General features: G+C 36.8%; 1 protein-coding gene across 2 annotated transcripts; it reads right to left on the bottom strand.

The window, feature by feature from the left end:
* Positions 1 to 1,080: 1,080 nt before the first annotated feature.
* Positions 1,081 to 15,172, bottom strand: dnpep (aspartyl aminopeptidase). Of its 2 annotated transcripts, none has more exons than XM_059327564.1 (15): positions 15,054 to 15,172; positions 14,556 to 14,646; positions 11,589 to 11,677; positions 10,636 to 10,749; positions 9,646 to 9,771; positions 8,697 to 8,821; positions 7,818 to 7,902; positions 7,371 to 7,478; positions 6,649 to 6,726; positions 5,904 to 5,984; positions 5,190 to 5,350; positions 4,827 to 4,866; positions 3,856 to 3,957; positions 2,586 to 2,753; positions 1,081 to 1,433 (listed from the first exon to the last, which is right to left on the bottom strand). In XM_059327564.1, exons 1-15 carry the CDS (start codon positions 15,057 to 15,059, stop codon positions 1,365 to 1,367), a joined length of 1,443 nt encoding a protein of 480 aa, XP_059183547.1. In that variant the 5' UTR covers positions 15,060 to 15,172; the 3' UTR covers positions 1,081 to 1,364. The 2 variants fall into 2 exon arrangements, with proteins under 2 accessions (XP_059183547.1, XP_059183545.1); XM_059327562.1 differs by lacking the exon at positions 15,054 to 15,172 and adding an exon at positions 14,911 to 15,018.
* Positions 15,173 to 15,264: the final 92 nt, after the last annotated feature.

Below are 15,264 nucleotides of genomic sequence, written 5' to 3'. Positions count from 1 at the left end.
CTCTGCTAAATGCTGTACATACCTGCCATCATGTGGTTCTATGTGGTACTACAGAGGACTTGATTTTCAGTCTAAATAAACTTCTTTGGTATTTATTATTTTAAATTTGCTCCTAATGCTGTTGAGGTGGGACTGGGGTTAGAGTTTTGTAAATTGTTGTAATTTACACACTTTTTGAAAATAAAATATACATCTATAAAAACGTGATTATGGTGTCTCTCCAGGTTGTTACAATGTTCAAACTGATTATCTTTTCTTTCAATAGTTTTTAAAAAAAATCTCAACTATGGAGGGTGGAAGCTGCATTCTTTTTTTCTTTAATTGTATTTGTAGTTTTTAAATTTATACATTTTATTTAAGTATTTCCACCATTATTAAAGTAATTTAGTGATAATCTACATTTAAAATTAATAAAAAATAAAAGGGAACATTAAAGTAAATAACTAAGAAGTTATAAAAAGTAAATAAATCAAGCAAACACATACAGAAAGATAGATAGGTAAACTCATTACCTGAGAATTCTTTGGCCAACATAATTAAAGTTGCATGAATAAATAAATGACTTGATAAATAAATTAATGCCATTAATTGTACCAAGAAAAAAATAAAATAAATATAGAAACTTTTTTTCCCTCACATTTTTCTATTAATTTTATTTTAAATGAATTACCTTATGGCTTTCTTATTTACAGAAAAATATAAAATACAATAATAAATTCAACACTGTGAATTGATTAATTTTATTAGACAATTTAACAAAAATAAGTCAGGATAACACAATACAGCTTTAAGACTTGTATCCAAAGATTTAATTTACAAGATGCAGCTTTTATTTTTCAGAAAGAGAAATAGGATAGTTTGTTTTTAGGTAAAGTGGTTCAGAGTTATTTTATTTCATCTTCTTAAAAGGATATTTAGAGAAGACTTAAAAGTATTAAGAGTTTCATCAACACCTCTGACATTCTCAGAATTATATCAATCCTAACAATGGGAATTGACATTAAAATGAAAAGCTTTCACATTTACTCATTTGTTTGTTAACCAACACAGATCCAACAGAAAGAGGAGACAACACAAAACTGGGAAAACTTTCAATATTTTATTATCTTTAAAATGTCAGTTCATAAGAAAGATCAAGAAGTGCTTGTGTTCTGTGTTGTCATGTGAAATGCTATATTTGGGGTATAATTAGAACTTAACAGGCTTCAGTATCGATGAGTGCAACATCGTTGAGAGTGAGAATCAGTTTTTAAGAAAGGAATCGTCATTTTCAACATGCATATGTCCTGATTGACACCTTTTTTTTTTTTTTTTTTTGCATCATTTGATCAGTCAGGTCAGTCACATGTTGAAAATATCATCAGTTATGGTTCTCCTGAGCTCGAGTCGACAACCAGCGTGCTCCTCACTGTGGGGAACAGCTCGAAGAAACCCTGCAGGAGGAAGCAGACAGAAGTTGGATTAGTGAAATAAATAAAAAAGGAATAAAAAGAAAGTGGAAAATATGGCAAATACCGGTCATACGCTAATTTGATAAATGAGGCCATTGTGATGTTCTCTCATTAGTGTAAACACACGGTGCTTTAGCTGCTGAACAGCTAGTCAGTTCATGATGATATAAAAATCTGCAAATCCTCAGTTTGACAAACTGGAACTATCTCAATCAAAATTGTTCAGATAATTTATTCTCATCGACTACCGTAATTGTTTCAGTTGTTCTCTACAGTGAATCTTCTTTCTGGAGCTCTTTCAGAGAGGTGCTGGTTCAGGATTTATATCAAACATCAGTGTTTTTCTTTGGAGTAAAAACCAAACAACTCCTTTACAAATGACTTCTTGTTTCTTAAGGCTCCGTTTACATGATGACGGTCTGAACAGAAGACGCAAAAGTGGCGTCTCGTCTTCACTTTTTATCCCGCGTTTAGACGAGCGTTTTCGGGAGGAAATCTGCTGCATATGGTGACGCAAAAGTGTGTTTAATTGGATTGGGTATGCAGCCAGGCAGCATCACTTAAAGCCATAAGAGCATCTTTGGGCATGTGGAAGTTTTCACACCACACATTTTCATCAGCTACTCCTTCCACAAAGTTCTCCACCATCCACTAGATCTCCCAGGTCTCGTTCACAGCCGTCTGGCTCACCTCCGACGAATTGCTGCATCCAAAATGTGATAGAGGTAATTCCAGATCCTTCTCTGTTCACTAATACTATCTGTACATATCCTGTACATTTGGTGGAAAGACTCCTGTAAGTTTATTAGAGCTGCCAGAGCAGCTTGAAGGTCCGACGCATGGAAATAATCCCACGTTTGTTTATTTCCTGTACTAGAGCATGTATGTGACGTAAACACATACGTGACGTGAGCAGATCTGAGCAGAGTTTTGCGTCTTGGCAGTGTAGACGGACACGCTACGGCGGAGCGGATTCAACTTTTCCACTTTGGAGGGTGGTTTCAGATTTTTGCGCTTTTAAGCCCCAAAAACGCCGTCACCGTCTAAACGAAAGGCACTTCCGATAAAATATTTTGTCGTTTTTACCCGCAAGCGTCCTGGTGTAAACGGGGCCTAAGACTGCATGTGTGTTACCTTGAAGAGGGTGGTGCTCTGCAGGACACTGGAGGTGCAGCACATCTCTCTGATGGAGTGCATGGAGAGCTGCGGAGCCCCGATGTCCACCACGGGGACGCCGAGGCGGGCGGCCAGGATGGGTCCAATGGTGGTTCCACAGGGACTGTCGTTACGGACCATCACATCCTGCAGGAGGAGGGGTCATTGGGCAAAATGACGGGAAATATACAGGTGCATCTCAATAAATTAGAATATCATAGAAAAGTTTATTTATGTCAGTAATTCAATTAAAAATGTGGAAATAACAGATTATATAGATCCATTACACACCAAATTAAACATTTCATGTCTTAATTTATTTAATTTCTTCTGATTATAATGATTATGGCTTACATTTAATGAAGACCTAAAATTCAGTCTCAAATTTTTTTTTTTTTTTATTACAAGAGACCAATTTTAAAAAGTCTGTTTAATATGGAAATGTTGGCCTCTGAGAAGTATGTCCATCTATATGACTCAATACTTGGTTGGGGTTATTTGACTTGAACTACTGGAAATTGGCTTTTCCATCATATTCTAATTTATTGAAATGCACCTGTAAAAATGTAAAGAATGATCACATCTCTGTGTACATCTCCTCGTGTGTGAGGTGCAACAGTTATTATGTTATTATGAAATGGGACCACATGAATGCCACAAAGATGTTAAAAGACAAATGTATGGATTTTGTCAAAAATCTCTCTGTGCTTGACTTCCTCCTTCATTTTTTAATCCAGCTTTTATATTTTACAAACTTTTTCTTGCTTGGATGAGTTTTTTCCTGCATTATTTTAACAGGGTTGCTTTAAAAGATGCAACTTCTTCAGTTCTTCTTCTACAGCAACAACGCAAAAAGCTTCTTTTCTCTGACAATAAAGACTAAGAAAGAAATGAAGAAACCCTCTTAAACACATGTACCAGTCATAAGAAAAAACATTTCTCAGGCCAAACGACTCGACATTTCCACAGGTTTTTAGATATGTTAAAGAAATGTTTTCTCATATAAATGCTGACAAAGAAAAATCTTTGCTTCATGACGCTGCTTCAGGCCTTGAAATAGAAATGAGCTCCACATTTTGTCTCCCAGTCTGTATTCCACACATTAATTCTCTGAGGAGATCTGTGATCCATCCAAGTCACTCAATAAGAAACGAGAAGCTGCTCTCACACACACATTAACACATTAACACACACACACACACACACACACACACACACACACACACACACACACACACACACACAGTACCTGCAGAGGCACGCCGACCCGGCCGGCGACCTCTCTGACCACGGAGGCGGTGACAGCAGTCGTGGCGTAACGCTGGTTGCTGTTGAACTTTATCACCGGGCCCTGAAAGGAAAATGACATGGTTATGTGAATGCTAATTATATGCATTATTATTATTTTTTAAATCATTTTCATCTAACAGAATGTAGAGTACAGCTAGGATTGATGAGTCTTTTTGGCTTATATTATTTGAAGCATTTGAAAATGCAGATTAATGCTCATCACATAACTTAAGTCTATTTATGAAGCTAAAAGCAAAAAATATTTGGTATTTCTACATATATATATATATATATATATATATACGCATAATAAATACATAAATAAATATACCAATAAATATGGCAATTAAATAATCCTGAAATAAAAAACAGGAAACAAATGTATAAATAAATGCAGATATAAATATATTCGTTTTCTTTCTTCTTTATGAAAAAATTCAAGGACTACTTTTACTTATCCTGGGGACTTCTATTTTATAATTCATATTAATTCATTTCAGGGGACATTCATTTCATAATTCCACAAATTTAGAACAAATAAACCAACTAGCCCACCTTAAAGTCACTCTTGTCTGGAATTATAAAATATGTAAATAAGCACGCTGAAATAAATAAAAGCATCCCTTTGAAAAACATTTATTTACATGGATTTAATTATTGAACTATAGTCATCTATTCAATGACTTATTTATATATTTATATATATATATATATATATATATATATATATATATATATATATATATATATATATATATATTTTTTTTTAAATGCCCAATTTCTTTATTTCAGGATTATATCCTATCTATAGTTATTATTTTACATTGATTTAAATGCCCCTTCACACCGACAAAAAACTGTTTAAAACACCTGCTTTAATGACAGACAGGATCTTTTTGAATATTGACAAAAATAAACAAATGTGTTCACCTTGTGGAAAGCTGGACGGTGGTTCTCCTCATGCTTTTCCCTGAGGAAAAAAAAAATTAAAAGTTTGACAAAAGTACAAAATCAAATCAAATGAATTGTAGAAATATGAACGACTGCTGCTGGCTAATGCCGATTCATTTATCTGAATGCGTTTTTTGTGAAACTGATTTTCGTACTGTAAATTTGTCTCCATTTAAATTCACACATTTAAACAAACTTTTCACTGGGTTTTTAAGCAGTAAAAACAAGATTTAAAACAAGAGATACAGATCAGAAAAATAAAAATCAATCTTTTCCTTAAATCTATGTTAAATACAACAATGACAGAGAATCACAAGATATTGTGTGAGCGTTGACACTGACTGGTAGTTGGGGTGCACAGCGTGAGCCATGTCGGCGCTGATCATGAAGGAGAGCGGTGCAGCCTGCTGGAAGGCGGTGAGGTTGGAGGCGGAGGCGGAGAGGCGGCTGAGGATGAGCTCCGTCAGGTTGGACTGAGCACCCTGAGCGCTCTCTGATCCAACCTGCAGGACACACACAGCATACGGTCAATGGAAAACTACTACACGTACATCTAAAAAAATAGAATATCATAAAAAAGTTAAATATTGTTTGTCAATCTTTTCAGAAAGTGAAACTCATACATTATATGGATTCATTACACATAGAGGGGAATATTTCATTCAAGCCTGTATTTCTTGTAATTTTGAAGATTGTGGCTTAGAGATCATGAAAAGCCTAAACTCAGTGTCCCAGAAAATAATTGACTGTTTTGGCTGCAAAGGAAAAATAAACATCAGTTTCCCCGACCATGGCAACATCTTCATTTTTTGTTGATTTGCGCTTCTTCTCTTAAATTGTTTATTGTTTGTCATTTCTATTGAAGCTCTTTGAGAGTAAAAGTTAAAAAAAAAATAAAAGTAAAACCGGAGTCAAATTCCTTCCTACTTGGCCATTAAAGCAGATTCTGATTCTAAAACCCAAAAGATAAACTCTTTACAATAACAAGACGCAGACAAATTTAATAGAACGAACTTCTTAGGACTACCAAACTGGTTTAGTTCCTGTCACACTCACCTCTTCGTTGTCGTACAGAGTGATCATGCGGACGTTGGGATCTTTGGCCAGAGAATCTCCTGAGCAGGACTCCATCAGCGCCTGATGGCAGACAACAGGCAGAAGGTGGTGAGGTTGACAAAAGCTCTGACTGAATTATTGTAAACTTTTTTGTTTGAGCAAAAATGACTCTAATTTCAAACTTTCAACTATGTGACAACAACTTATAACTTTTCAGGACTTCCAGAGAACCTCAAAGTTGCAGTTTCAGAGTTTCTTTTTGGCAAACTTAAATCACTGTGGACTCATTTTTTACTCTCAGATTTTTAATGATGTCACAGCAGGAAAACTACGGTGGCCCTGAGAGCTCACAGCGCTGCAACTTAAGAAAACACATGCAAATACACAAAACACAAACAAATTGAGAAAACAACTTCATCAATTTCACAACACAAGCGCAGCATTAAGAAAACACACTGCAAAGACCACAACACGATAAGAAAAAGAGCTGCAAATAAACCAGAACACAACAGAAGTGTTTCCAGAGGACCCCTAAAAGTGATGCACACGTCTGGACACTTCTGTTGTGTTGTGGTCTTTGCAGCACGTTTTCTAATTGATAAAGTTGTTTTCTCAATTTGCTTGTGTTTTGTGTATTTGCATGTGTTTTCTTAAGTTGCAGTTCCTGAGCTCTCATGGCCACCGTAGAAAACAGACTAAAAAAACGTGTAAAACAAAAGGAAGAAATGAGGAGTATGAGTCTGACCTGCAGGGCGCAGTAGCAGCTGTGAAGGTTGTCCAGACGAGGAGAGTAAATGAACTCTTCATACACTCCTCCTAATGCCTGCAGAGAGAGGAGGAGAACAAGAACATATTCCAGTTAGGTTGTTGTTAATAATATGTAAGAACCAGAGAACAGAGAGGATGGATGCTGAGTGCTGGGCACAAAGCCTGGGACCTTAAACATTTCTTTATAATTACAGATTCTACAAAGTTACTTCATGTTTCCTGCGCTGCTGAAAGGCCACTTTAATGGCTTTTATGCCATGACGGTTAAATTTCTATGCATTTAGTAGATTTAAAAGTTGTTCTCCAAATATGTTGACATATACACTACTGGTCAAAAGTTTTAGAACACCCCAATTTTTCCAGTTTTTTATTGAAATTCAAGCAGTTCAAGTCAAATGAACAGCTTGAAAGGGTACAAAGGTAAGTGGTGAACTGCCAGAGGTAAATAAAAAAAGGTAAGATTAACCAAAACTGGAAAATAATGTACATTTCAGAATTATACAAGTAGGCCTTTTTTCAGAGAACAAGAAATGGGTTAACAACTTAACTCAACTTAACTATGGAGTCTTGGGCTATTTTGTCCATTTTTGAATTATTTTCATGTCTTTGTAAGTCATTTTGTGTATTTTGTGTCTTTTTTTAGTCATTTTGTTAATTTGTTGTTGTTTGTTGATTGTTAAAGGGGACAGCAGGACTCACCCCGGGCTGAGTGTCGGCCAGACAGAGCTCAAAGTCCAGCAGGGCTTCAGGCTCGACACCCAGCTCTGAACACAGCACCTTCACCAGCGCCGGGTGGTGCTTCTCCGCCTGACGGGGGGAGACACAACACATCATCTTTCAATTTCCCTCTCACCAATTATCCTAGAAAACAAATCAGCTTTTTCACACGCTTGATTATTCGATTATTTGTACTTCTTAAACTTTAACCAGCTCTTGAACACACAGGTTTGAAGTCGTTTTTTTACCCAGGCGGCAACCTCCTGGTCTGAGCAGGGAGGCAAACCAGGAAGTGCCTTAAGCTGCAGAATTTTTTCTACCAAAAATTCCAGCAGGGGGCACAAGTGTGGCTGAAAAAACATTTCTGTCCACAAACCAATGGGTGACGTCACAGTCACTACATCCATTATTAATATAGTCTGTTTTTACCGTGTTGGCAGCAGAGGTAGCATCTCCAGAGGAGGCGCAGCCCGTCTCCAGCTCCTCCTGGACAGCGGTGGCGATGATGGGCACCCTGAGACACAAACACACACATTACTGAGTGAGCTCCAAAACATATCGCAGCAATGTGATGGGAGTGATTTTCAAATTTAAAGAGACTGCAGATGAAGATGTTGAAAACGAGACACCCTGTAAAAAGAAGGGGAACGCTAATAACCAAGCTGTTAGTCACTTAAAGTTTGTGTCTTCATTTCTGTTAAACTTCCAACATTAACCTAATGATTAAATATATTGTGATGTTTTTTGTGTTGTTAGCTCTGCTTGTTTATACATATATATATATATATATATATATATATATACAGTACAGGCCAAAAGTTTGGACACACCTTCTCATTCAATGTTTTTCCTTTATTTTCATGACTATTGACATTGTAAATTCATCAAAACTATGAATGAACACATGTGGAATTATGTACTTAACAAAAAAGTGTGAAATAACTGAAAACATGTCTTATATTCTAGGAAGCAAAGGGTGGTTACTTTGAAGAATCTAAAATACAAGACATGTTTTCAGTTATTTCACACTATTTTTGTTAAGTACATAATTCCATATGTGTTTATTCATAGTTTTGATGCCTTCAGTGAGAATCTACAATGTAAATAGTCATGAAAATAAAGAAAAACGCATTGAATGAGATGGGTGTGTCCAAACTTTTGGCCTGTACTGTATATATGTATATATATATATATATATATATATATGATTTTGTTAGATTTTAAAGATTTTATCATGTTGTGATTCTTTTCTGTCTGAACTTGACATGTGTAATATTTTTGAAATAATAAAAATGTTGTGTGACTGACAGGTGGTTCTCCTTGTTGGGACCGAAGGAGTCGTTGATGTCCCTCTGCAGGTGAATGGCCAGGTGAGGGATCCTGAGCAGAGGCCTGGGCACGTGGAACAGCCGCTGAACAAGACGGCCGCCACTCTGTAGGAGGACACATAAAAAGAAAAAGAAATACATGACTAAATGTAGAAATAAATAAATAAAATGTACAAATAAATAAATACAAGTGAAAATGTACAAATAAATTTGAAAATAACTAAATGGAAATGTAGAAATAAATGAATAAATACGTAAATAAATAATGAAATGAATGTAAAAATATAGGATTTCCAATTATTTTGGAATAAATGTAATATATAAATGTACATACCGGTATTAGTTTTTTTTAATTAACATTATTTCCACATTTATCCATTTACTTATCCCCCCAAAACTGTTACGTCAACATTTATTTATTACTTATCAATTTATATGTATATATAAATAAATAAATAAATCTACTTAGGTCCTATTTTGTCCTTCAAGCCAGTCGGAGTTCAATTGGAGAAAAACACTCACTCAGTCATATTGATGTAAAAATTATACACTATATACATGTATATAGTGTATAATTTTTGCATCAATATGACTGAGTGAGTGTATAGAATATAATATGTATGTATGTATACATATGTATATATTCTATATACATTCTACATATTCTAAAAACAGATTTTTACTGTATATTGTCTGTATTTTTAAAAAAATGATCTGTAAAATAACTTACTGTTGTTTATGGTAATTTGACCATAAGTGTTTGGTTACTTTTGCTGCCAGACTTTTTAACAGTTTTTTACATGATTAATTTTTACAGACAAGACATTAAAACTGTAAATAGCATTTCTACATCCTCTTTTCACCTCACTTTTACCTTGATTTCTATTTTAAAACGACAGAAACAGCGCTGACAAGAATAATGGTAGTACCTTGACCATAACTCGGCCGGCGATGGTCAAGTCCCGGTCGAACCAGGTGTTCCAGATGCCGCCGCCGTAACACTCCACCCCGACCTGCAGACAGCCCTGCTTGGTCCTCTTAGACCTCGGCTTCACCTGAAACACAAAGACATCATCTCACCTAATAATCTAATAGTGGGCCAGCATAGCTTAATATGTCATAACAATCGTTCATTTGGGAGATGTGTTGATAATTATAATGGAGACAAAACTGGATATTGGGCCATCACAAATTTAGACCCTGGTTGCCATGGCAGCCATTTTTTTTAAATTGCTACCAGCAGATGGCTAAACATTCCTTTCCCACTGGAACCCGGTGCAATAATGGAAATAATCTAGATCCTGTAACCCTGAGAACCAAATAAAATACTCACTCATACTTTTACAGACTTTTACAAAGTTTTTGGTCATCTCATTATATTATAATGTTATTATAGTGCCGTGAATCAGTACAAACTTATATTTTTTTGTGCTTTTTTTGTCAGATGATGGATGCTAGAACAAATGTGGTACAGATGATTTTTAAAAGCACTCACTTATATATTTGTTATTATATGTATGCACTATTTTGCATTTTACAGGGACATAGGAACTATTTTCTGGGAGGGGACAATGAATACAAAGCTGATTGGGTGAAAATTCGACAATCTCAAACGGAGCTTCTGTGTGCCGCTGAATTAATTTCATAAACCCACTGACGTTCATGTTTTATCTGGGAAGCTGAAATCTCCTTTTTCAGATCACAGAACTTTTATTTTTGCTTTGTTGCATCAAAAGCACAATTATTTCAAGGTTGATGCTGTTCTTCAGCGTCTAAAATGCTCCTCAACATGCTGTGACAGGTCTCAACTGCTCTTCTATTTTTGTTGTGGTATAAATGCCAATAGGAGAGTATTCTAAATGCTTTCTAGGGATGTAAGAAAGGCTGTGATTGACAGGTGGAAGTGGGCGGGCTCTCACCCTCAGGCATGGACTGTCTGTGTGGGCGCCGATCATCGAGAAACCGTTTCCTGGCAGGAAGCGTCCGCCCACAGCGAAGGCGATGAGGCTGGAGAAGTTCCTGGTCACAAAGTACTGAAGACAGCAGGACGGGGCTTCAGTGTTAGAGATTAACTTAACTTTTGCATACAAACAAGACATGTAACATCTGGCTGGCATGAATACAAACTGAAGGTTGAAGTTTTTTTATTTTGCACAAATAATAAGACAAAAGAGAAGGATAAAGAGATAGGTAGCGGCAAGAAACCCAAAAGGGCTTATACAGGCCTCTACCTATATTAAAATTCACAAGTTAAATTAAAACAAGTAACTTTGAAATAGAAAAAATGACATAAAAATGACGAAAAATTATAATATTAAAAGTAAAATAAAACAAAAGTGTAGAAATGTGTGTGTGTGTGTGTGTGTGTGTGTGTGTGTGTATGAGTGTGTGTACTACTTAGTGACCTGAGCAATCAGAGCCACTTAACTGCTGTTGTATATATTCAGAGAGGAAAACTGTATTGAACTATTAAATTGATCATTCCAGAGTATTGATCCTCTGTATTTTAAGGAAAATTGCCCAAGGGTAGTACGATAGTGAGGCAGGTGAAATCTTGTTAATTGTCTAGTATTGTACTTATGTAATTGTGGGTTGACATGGAAATATTCACTGAAAGACTTGGACGTGGAATTTGGAATATACATATACTTAAAGATAAAAATGCATATTTGGTATATATTGATCTGAAAAATTGTCATTATCTTGAGTTTTTGGAAAAGGGGAGCAGAAGGGTCTAGTCGTTTTGAAAATGTGGCAGTTCTAACAAATCTTTTCTGAACGAGATAAATACTGTGGAGGTTGGAGGCATAAACTCAAGAACAGAACAGTTTGCTCCCCTGAACTCTACCAGGAGACTGTTAGACTGACTGACCTTGCTGGACGGCTTGATGTCCCACTGCTCTGCCTCCTTCAGCTCGATGAAGCCCGCCGCCAACAGGCGCCGTTTGCATTCTTCCACCACTACAGAGACGGGAAGAAAACATGCTGTGTAAACTTTCTGTCAGCGAAGCCTCTGTTCACTGTTGCACTGACATTTACTGGGGGTTTTTTTTAATTCAAGAGATTTTTCATTAATGCTGGAAGAAGTTCCAGCAGTCTGGCTTTTGAAACTTGAGCTCAAGTCAAGTCAAAGTTTATTTATAGAGCACATTTAAAAACAACCTCAGTTGACCAAAGTGCTGTACAGTTATTAAAATATAATAAATCATACACAACTGGGTATAAATAAAAACAATAAAAAGAATAAAATACTAAAAACAGTAAAAACAATAGAATAAAATAGTAATTAAAAACTCAATCCAAAACAGAGTTAGAGATACAAAAGACAAATAAAAGGGTAAAAAAGTAAAAAAGAAAGCCAAGGATTCTCGCCTAGCTGGGACTGAACGCCAAGGAGAATAAATAGGTTTTTAATAATGTTTTAAAGTGCTCAACCAACTGTGCAGCTCTGACCTGGAGAGGTAGGCTGTTCCACAGCTTTGGGGCCGCCACAGAGATGGCTCTGTCCCCACGAGTCTGGACCGCGGTACGACCAGGAGCAGCTGGTTAGACGACCTAAGTGCTCTGGAAGTACTGTGGGGTTTTAAAAGCTCTGATAAATAAGACGGTGCCAGACCATTTAAGCACTTAAAAACAATTAATAAAACCTTAAACTGGATCCTAACATTCACAGGTAGCCAGTGCAAAGATGCAGGATGGGGGTTATGTGCTCACGCCGTTTCTTCCCAGTCAGCAGGCGGGCGGCTGCATTTTGGACAACCTGTAAGCGGCGCACTGCTGACTGGTCAAGACCAACAAACAAAGAGTTACAGTAGTCAAGGCGTGATGTAATGAATGTATGGATGACTCGCTCAAAGTGATTCGTGGAGAGATAAGCCTTTACTTTGGACAGTAGCCGTAGCTGGAAGAAGCTGGTTTTGACAGTGGAGCTTATCTGTTTGGTAAATTTGAAGTGAGAGTCCAGAATAACCCCAAGGTTCCTTGCAGAGGGTTGACATAGAGATTCAAGGCTACCAATGGCGCTGTCATAGCCGTCTAAAATAATTTGTTGGCCAAATAAAATGATCTCAGTCTTATTTTTATTCATTGACAGAAAGTTTGCTGCCATCCATGACTGGGAGTCTTTTAGGCAGTCTAATAAGACCTGCACAGAGGATGGGTTGTTCATTTTTAGCGGTAAATATATTTGTACATCGTCCGCATAGCAATGAAATGAGACATTATACTTTTGAAATATGGATCCCAATGGCAACATGTAAATAGAAAAGATGCGGGGGCCCAGAATGGAACCCTGAGGCACCCCACAGCTCAGGGGGGAAGAGTCTGAGGAAAACTGGCCTAGCTGCACAGAGAAGCTCCTATCTGACAGGTATGACTCAAACCATTTAAGAGCGGTGCCTTTAATGCCGACACAGGTGTTTAGGCGAGACAGGAGAATGTTGTGATCAACTGTGTCGAAGGCAGCTGTCAGATCCAGAAGGACCAGGACCGCAGGGTTACCAGTGTATAAAATGAGCTGCTGTGACCTGGAGGATAATCACAGCCTCATGAATCTGTACAGCCCCAAACTATTGAGCTACAGCATTTAGAGGATGGAGGGCTTTATAGAGCAGTTCACATTATCACAAGTGATCGCCATACAATCACCAAAAAGTGCAAGAAAGCTCCAAAATGACAAAATTTCTTGAAAACAAATCACAGCATGGATTTTTCATGGGGTTCATCAAAGTATTAGTATCTTAATGTGCTATTTTGACCATTTTTATCTCTTCTCAAGTGGTGAAATTTGTTAAATTTAATCTGTGTAAACAAATTGTGTCAATTTAAAAACTACTGCAACAACTTTTGAGACATAATTGAGCATGAGATCAATTTAACCTTTGGCCTAACCTGAAAAGGTAAAACTGATCCACTGAAAAAAATGTTTTAAAGTACATCTCTAAAAAAGGAAGAAGAGGAAAAAAAAGCTGCAAGTGTGAAGGACTTAGGACTTCAGACTGCTTTAATGCTCATTTGCTCCTTTAAGACACACACTCTGTGGGATGCCAGAGGTCACTGTGCAAAGGTGGGAGACATTATGAAATATCTGTCTCTTCTGCAGAGATTTGATCTTATCTCAAGCTCAAAGTCGTCTGTTAACCTGAAAGCATCTCAACTTGGCACCTTCTAAATGCTGAGGTATGCACATCTCTTTGTTATCAATCAGTCACACATTATATCAACTATTGTGTGATAAGGCTAGCAGAACTTTTAAATGGGGTCAAATTAAAGATCTTATGATGTACTTTTGTCAAAAAAGTAAAAGTGCAATAAATCGTGTCACGTTAAATACCAAACTGGAAGGACACGACCTGATGCTTCTCTATACGTTTCATTTTACTTGTAGACAGTTTAATTAAAAGTTTAATTTACAAGTTTACATTTCTGTTGCCTTTTCTGTGTAAGTTGAGACCCTGGTAAGAGAACTTACTGTGGTCTGCTTTGGTTTAGAGTTGAATTTTGTAGTTACTGTAATGTTTATATCATTATTTCTCTGAAATATAGCGAAATTGAAATGTAAATCTTTGTCACAAGATAAAACAAACATCAAGGAGTTCCTTTTTTTAGTTATAACTCAATTTCAACCAAAAATGTAGTTACTGCAGTTAGTAGGGCTGTATAGTAAAAACACATTTTTCTGCACAATCACTACTTTTACTGTGACTTCTTTAAGTGCATGTTGCATTAATGCATAAATACTAAATAAGGTTTTGGATGCAGGAATTTGACTTCTAGTGGAGTCTTTTAACAGTTTCTGAATTTAAGGTTTCAAAAGTATTTCTGTATTTCAGGACGTTACCGTGATATGGAGACACTCCTCTGTTGACAAACTGCAGAAACTCTTTGGCTGCTGACTGCACGGCCTCTTTGGAGCTCTTCATGATCAGAGACTTTAGAGAGAAAGAGCAGGAAAGTGAAAATAATCCGCCAAATGCAGAAGTTCACCAGAAGCAATCAGACAGCTCAGCTAGCAGCTAGCGACCGTTTCAGCCGTTCTTACTCTACTTTTCGATATGTATACAGTAACACAGTGCCCATCAATATAAATCTGATAAAATGACAAATATTTCGCCGCTAAACGATATAAAAATATTGTTATAATTACTCAGAAACCAAAGCTTGTCCGATAAAGGACGCACCGGTTTTTAGCTAACCTTTACTAATGGACAACTCGAGCACTTTGCTTCTTCTTCTTCTTCGCTCCTCTTCCTTTGCTGTCCAAAGTCAAAGCAGCTCTCAGTGAGGGAGCAACACCTCCACATACCGCAGAGACAGTAATCATTTTTATGGCACTTACCTGCATTAATTGAACTTTCAAACTCTGGACTCCGGCGCAGCAGCACGGTAACGACAGGCAGGTAGAGATTAGCTGACCGGAGTAAAGAAAGAAGCTGTCATTGTTTTTCCGGTCAAAGCACCACAGCGACATCTAGCGGCCAGGCGGTGTAATTACAACCACTACATTTTTCACAGGCCCACACAGATTTTTAAAATAAAATTTGACTTAG

The sequence above is a fragment of the Centropristis striata genome, chromosome 24, assembly GCF_030273125.1.
Source record: "Centropristis striata isolate RG_2023a ecotype Rhode Island chromosome 24, C.striata_1.0, whole genome shotgun sequence".
Lineage (NCBI taxonomy): Eukaryota > Metazoa > Chordata > Actinopteri > Perciformes > Serranidae > Centropristis > Centropristis striata.
Note: the sequence above shows the minus strand (reverse complement) of the source record. Positions and strands in the feature narration are given on the sequence as shown.

Coding starts and splice junctions, on each gene's coding strand:
- dnpep (XM_059327562.1), bottom strand. CDS start 15,018: ATGTGGAGGTGTTGCTCCCTCACTGAGAGCTGCTTTGACTTTGGACAG. Junction 7,903..8,696: donor CCCAACAAGGAGAACCACCT/GTCAGTCACACA, acceptor TTTGTGTCTCAG/GGTGCCCATCATCGCCACCG. Junction 3,958..4,826: donor ACCGTCCAGCTTTCCACAAG/GTGAACACATTT, acceptor TTTTCCTTTCAG/GGCCCGGTGATAAAGTTCAA.